This window comes from Astatotilapia calliptera, chromosome 18 (assembly GCF_964374335.1).
Source record: "Astatotilapia calliptera chromosome 18, fAstCal68.1, whole genome shotgun sequence".
Classification (NCBI taxonomy): Eukaryota; Metazoa; Chordata; class Actinopteri; order Cichliformes; family Cichlidae; genus Astatotilapia; species Astatotilapia calliptera.
Window position 1 is genome coordinate 26,429,457 of NC_137439.1, and position 6,200 is coordinate 26,435,656.

At 41.1% G+C, this 6,200-nt stretch overlaps 1 protein-coding gene across 1 annotated transcript; it reads left to right on the forward strand.

The window, feature by feature from the left end:
• The first annotated feature begins 164 nt into the window (after window positions 1–164).
• Window positions 165–6,129, forward strand: uck2b (uridine-cytidine kinase 2b). Its single transcript, XM_026149817.2, has 7 exons — window positions 165–324; window positions 2,228–2,387; window positions 2,844–2,940; window positions 3,143–3,285; window positions 3,500–3,597; window positions 3,812–3,860; window positions 4,740–6,129. The coding sequence occupies exons 1-7, from the start codon at window positions 220–222 to the stop codon at window positions 4,874–4,876; spliced, it is 789 nt and encodes a 262-aa protein (XP_026005602.1). The 5' UTR covers window positions 165–219; the 3' UTR covers window positions 4,877–6,129.
• The last annotated feature ends 71 nt before the right edge of the window (window positions 6,130–6,200 follow it).

Consider the following 6,200-nt stretch of genomic DNA (forward strand, 5'->3'; position numbering starts at 1 on the left):
CTGTCGATCACTTAAAGCGGCTTTACGAATATACTCTCATATGTTAAACATAATTAAACGTCAGTAACTATTGCATGGCTGTAAAACTTTCTTAATAAATACAAGCAAATAAAAATATATAATTAAAATTGCAGTTGTTTAAAATATAGGGCAGCGTTGTGGGAGGAGCTACATCATAACGACGTTCCAGCTCAGCGGCTGGAGGAGCACATTACAAGTATGGCTGGAGACAGTGAGACACATTTAGGGGACCGCGGCGAGAACACCCAGGTTGTTCGGCAACCTTTCCTCATCGGTGTCTCCGGTGGCACTGCCAGCGGCAAGGTTAGCGTTCTAGTGAGCTAATTTGACGGGTTTCACGTAGTGACACGTTGAGAATTTTGAGTTAATTGACGGCTGATGCTCGCAGCTGAGTTCGCCGGCTGACCGCGTGGCTTCAGCGACGCTGCAGTGAGGCTTGATTGACAGTTCACAATAGTTTAGCGCACTGGTGCTCTGTCTGTGGTGCTGAACGCTGACTTTAGTTGGTCCAATATTCTTCTTTTTTGTGACGGAAATAATAATGATAATGATAAACTAAAATGACAATGGATGGTAATAATGTTAGCTTAGTTAGCCCCCGAGCTAACGATAAATTCCATCACATGCTAGCAGTGCCGGGAGATCTAAGACAATAGCTAGTGCTAACCTAACTCTAAGCTAGGTGGGCTGTGTTTGTAAACAGTGTGAGCCACATATCTGTCAAATGAATAATATTTTAGCAGCGTTAAATTGATAGTTGTTTGACGTCAGATTTTTTTCCCTTTGACCCGGGATAACTGCTAACGTTAAATAACGGTAACCTACATGGTGGCTTACTGGATAATAATATACTGAACCCATTGTGGAAATCACTGTGGACAAAGATGTCGCTCATCTCTCCTTAATATGTGAAACCTTAGATGCCTTTTTAACAAAAAAAACAAATATATATATATATATATATATATATATATACACACACACACACACACACACACACGTCGATTCAAGAAGTATTAGCTTAGCTTATTGTATTCTATTTTAATTTGACCGAGTTGCATTAAAAGCCTCGCACAAAGAAGCACGCGCGTGGGCAGAGCTAAACTTGCCAGCGCACACGGTGGCGCTGACTCTTAAACACAGACGTGGCTATTTCTCCAAACACGTCGTCACATTTCTTTGTTATGAATTTTAGGGTTTTTTTTTTTTTAAACCGTGGGCGGCTGGGGAAAAAAACTCCCCTTGAATTAAACCAGTGATCAAAGTTCACATAACAGACTAGCTAAATGCGACGGTTAGTCAAGGTAAACAATACTAAATTGGTGGTGAATGTTACTTTTCGCGGCTTTGTTGTGATCCCGTCGTACATTCATCTCCTTTGGGCCCTCTTTCTGGCTCTTTAAACCGTATCATCTGTTATTGGCATTATGTCAGTGTTTTCCTGTCAGTTTCCGGTTTGACGCTGCTCGGGGTGTGAGTGATGTCATGTTCCGCGTTTGGTATATTTAGAAGACATACCAGTTTTGTTTCATATTCATTAGCCTTACTGCTGAAGGTCTCCCCCTGCCTGTAATGGCAACAAAATAATGAATATGATTTTTCTTTAAAAAAAACAAACATTAATACTAAAAAAAATAATTATAAAATTATATACATACCCTTAATATTTAAAAGTAAAACGTCTTCCCTTTAGTGTATTTAAAAAGTTTATTTTGAATTTCTCCAAGAGGGCTAAACTTAGAAGTTAGAGCTTCAAAGTGATGCTGTGTCACTGGGGTGGCTCAAGGGTACATTCAAAGTTTGTCCATTTTATCAGAAACTACCCCATTTGAGGGCATTGACCCAAGCTTCCAGCTCTGGTGTGAAGCTGTTTAAATTCGTTGTAGCACAGTGTAATGGGTACAAAAGGAAGCAGAGCCTCAGGCAGTGGGGGAATGCCCTGTCAGCATTGGGCATGAGATTCTTTTAGTTTGGGAGGTCAGTGAGGACAAAAAAGGTTGGCCACAGGGCAGTTTGCCTATAGCAGTTTGCAAATGTGATGCAGGATGTTTACTCACCCAGATTATTTCTAGGTTAAAATCTTAATCTATGTGGGTTGATATTTAGCCCACATGGGATGTAGCATGCTGATGTTTGGCCGATACTGGTATTCAGTAGTCCTATTGGTGCACTCTCCTGACAGTCATGTTCTTGATCATTTCCACAGTCGTCTGTGTGTGAGAAGATCATGGAGCTCCTGGGACAGAACAAGATTGACCACCATCAGCGGCAGGTGGCGATCCTCAGCCAGGACAGCTTTTACAAGGTGCTGACTCCTGAGCAGAAAGCCAAGGCACTCAAGGGCCAGTTTAACTTTGATCATCCAGGTATGATGCACGTTAAATCTTTGCTACATGTTACAGGTTTTAGTGGCTAGGTCATTTTACCTGGCTTATTGTATTAACTAAATGGCATCTTTCATGTGCACATGCAGTCCAAAGTGGATTACGGTTAAACAATTGGAGGATAAAATATGTTAAATGACACCTAACAGTGGCAGCAATACATAGAACTTTTGGAGTCCATTTTTGGAGTCAGGCTTTTCACCCTCGCTTCCTTTCTGGGCTGATTTTAAATCTGCACCATCAGCAAGCCGTCCTCAGGCAGCTGCTGCCAGGCTCAGACTGAACACAACACATGTTATACGAAAGCGATTCCTGGGTTACCAAACGTGCGGGGAGCGGTGCCACGTGTCTGTGGGTGCACATTGAGCTGTAGTGATGGAGGTTAAGTGTGACCAATTGTAACTGAGCATTTTTCGGTTTTCCCTTTCTTGACCTCAGATGCCTTTGACAGCGAGCTGATCATACAAACACTGAGACAGATCCTTCAGGGGAAAACTGTCCAGATCCCAGTTTATGACTTTGTCACTCATTCCAGGTGAGTGCCTCTTTGTTTACCATGCTGTTTAATTTGGCCACAATTCATCATGTGATCATAGAAGCACAACAGAGGCTTTATGCAGTTAAACAAATAAAGCATTTGATGTGTAACTTCGATTGTGTAATATGCTTAAATTTGTTTTGACACGCGTGTAAATGCAGTCGCTCACAGAGAAGAGGCACCTTTCTGTGTGTTCCAGGAAAGACGAGTTTGTTATGGTGTATCCGGCTGATGTGGTCCTGTTTGAGGGCATCCTCATGTTCTACTCGCAGGAAATCAGAGATCTGTTCCAGATGAAGCTGTTTGTTGACACAGATCCCGACACACGGCTGTCGCGTCGAGGTGTATAGCGTGATTTGGGTTGCTACTCACTAGTGTAACGATTGTCACTTAAGTGCACTGTTAAAGTGCTTTTGGTTTTCAAAAGTACATTTGGACAGTCTGTTATCATCACATAGTGTGTGTGTGTGTGTTGTGTTTCTGTTTCTTGTTTCTTTTTTTACATTGGTGTACTTTTGTTTTTCATGTCTAAATGTAAAACATGTCTCTATTTCAGTTCTGAGAGACATCAGTGAACGTGGCAGAGACCTGGAGCAAGTGCTCAGTCAGTACATCACTTTTGTGAAGCCGGCCTTCGAGGAGTTCTGTTTACCTGTGAGTGCTCCTGTCTTGTTGAGACACTAAACCAGGACTGACACCATTCTAGTTTTAACACTGATACAGGCAATTATTTTTTTTGGTAACAAGAAATATTTGCCCACTAGAGAGCGCTGTGTGCTTGTACTTGTTTAGAATAAAGAATTGTTCCATATTATAATGTTTTTGAGCTGCTGTATTTAATCATAAGAACATTTCTTATTTCTACCAGACGAAGAAGTATGCAGATGTCATTATTCCACGAGGAGCAGATAATCTTGGTGAGGCCTCAGTGATTATCGTGACATCTTAACCTACAAATAACTAACGTGTTTAACTTGTCCTTTGGATTGTGCTTGAGTTTGCCCGTGCGAGGCAAAACAAACATGTTCGCGCTCCAGGGGTCCGTTCTTCGTACCTCGCTTACTACATCCAAGATCAAATCATCGCGCTAACTTTGAGCTTGCTATTCAGCTTGCTGTCGCGCTGAGCTAAAGGATCCTGTCTATCCCGCAATATACGCTGAATTCTGAGAACTCTCCTTATCAATCTTGCACCTTCCGCAATGGGTGGCTCACGTATACGGAGAGGACATGGCTGCGACAGACTTCCCAAATCCACCTTCGATTTTATAGCCGTGGTCTCTCATCTTGATTACACGAAGTAATTTACTATTACTACTCTAACATATGACTTACATCTGAAATAATCAAATACATGAAATAGAATGATTAATAGTACATTTCCCTTTTTTTAGGAAATGACCTGTATGTATCTGTATGAAATCAATAAAAGAATCAAGTACTGCAATATCTTTAGTTACATTGATAATATTTATTTATGGTAAAACTGTGACAAAATATCGCTGTTGCTCTCGTATACATGAAGCGGATATACCTGAGTGGCCGCGATCTAATCTTGTTTACATAAAGTAAACCTGCTCCCGAGCAGGTTTACGCTTACGGATCTGTTGCTATGACAGCAAGTCCCGGATGAGCTTCGGAGAACCGAACGATCCGAGATCACGCGAAATCGTCAACAATCAAATCCAGCTAACTTACTTATCGAGGTACGAAGAACGGACCCCAGTGATACAAATAACACACCTCTGCCACACAGCATCTCAAGGTCTTTAACAAACTTTCCATTTCCTCTTTCAGTGGCCATCAACTTGATAGTACAGCACATCCAAGACATTCTGAACGGCGGACCAAGCAAACGTCACAACGGCTGCACGAACGGCCACAGCACTCCACGGCAGCGGCGGACCTCCGAGTCAAGCAGTCGGCCTCACTGACCCCATCACACCTCTCTTCACAGAAGGGAGAGGGGTGTGGGGTGTTGTAAATAATGCCTGTGGGCATCACTGTATTTAAAAGAGGAGAAGAAGAAGAAATGCAAAGAGAATTGAAATGCCTTTTATTATATCATGACTACTCTTATGTTATTGGTTATTTCATTGTAACTGTAAGGATTTGATTTTTATTTTGTCATGAGGGTAAAGATGAGCTCTTGTTGCGATGAGACCATTGGTTAAATATTGATCCCATGCATTTCACCCCTGCCTCTTTTTTCCCCTTCCTTTCTTTTTATGTATCCCCTGCTGCTCCGTTAAAGTTTATGCTGTAAATGAATAAAATTGGGGAATCTTTTTTTTTTTTTTTTTTTTCTTATGTCTGATAAAACTTGAAGCCCTCGGGGGGGGGGGGGAGGAGGAATCTGATGACATGTTTAGTGTTCTGAAAGGAACGCAAGTTAGACAAGTGATGAATCAGGTGCACTCTAGCTAGATTTGCACTGACAATCTTGGGAGTGTCTCCAACAATTTTCATTCAGTTCCTGGTTTTTCTCGTTTGTGTTAAGTGTATTGTAGTGTCCGCACCTTTTGTATGCCTGTAACACAATTTCTTTTTATTTTTCGGTACCAGTTGCTACATGCAGAATAACACGACTAGCAGATCAATGAAGCCAAATGCCTGAGGGTTCAACTGAGTGCTCTGATAACTATGTCTAGTGCAACTGTTAATTATGGGGTTAGTTCTCCTGTCTAAATGGCTCACGTGTAATGACTGAAGCTTATACAGATCCTTGTGTTTTCAATGGCACAGACTTTGGTTTGTGAGCAAAGTGTTCAAATCTGTGAATTGCTTTTCTATACTCCTCCCTCTTCTACAATTTGCTCACGTTCACATGGACAAATAAGTTGTCGAGTTCGAGCTGGCATGTATATACTCAGGTTGATACCAATGGATTTGAAATGCCAGGTACAGCAATATCACTTATCCCAGGTGTGTGGCCATTAACCACCAAGATCCACCACAATGCCTCTGTGAAGATGCCTCAGGTTAAAATGTCTAGTAAGTATTCACACTTGCAGTTTCCACTATGAAAAGGTTACAATAAAAAAACAAAAAACAAACAGCTGGATCCATTTTTTAATGTGCTTAATTTAATAATTTGTACCATAAGATTTGTACTGTATGATGACTTGATAATGATTTGTTTGGTGATTTATATTTGAACGGTTAATAAACTGATGCGGTTTTTGTAGCTTTGTGATTATTTTACCAATTTAAATGCATTTCACAGAGAAACAGTTCATGTTGTATTTGGTACATCCG

Coding starts and splice junctions, on each gene's coding strand:
- uck2b (XM_026149817.2), top strand. CDS start 220: ATGGCTGGAGACAGTGAGACACATTTAGGGGACCGCGGCGAGAACACC. Junction 3,598..3,811: donor TCGAGGAGTTCTGTTTACCT/GTGAGTGCTCCT, acceptor TATTTCTACCAG/ACGAAGAAGTATGCAGATGT. Junction 3,861..4,739: donor ACGAGGAGCAGATAATCTTG/GTGAGGCCTCAG, acceptor TTCCTCTTTCAG/TGGCCATCAACTTGATAGTA.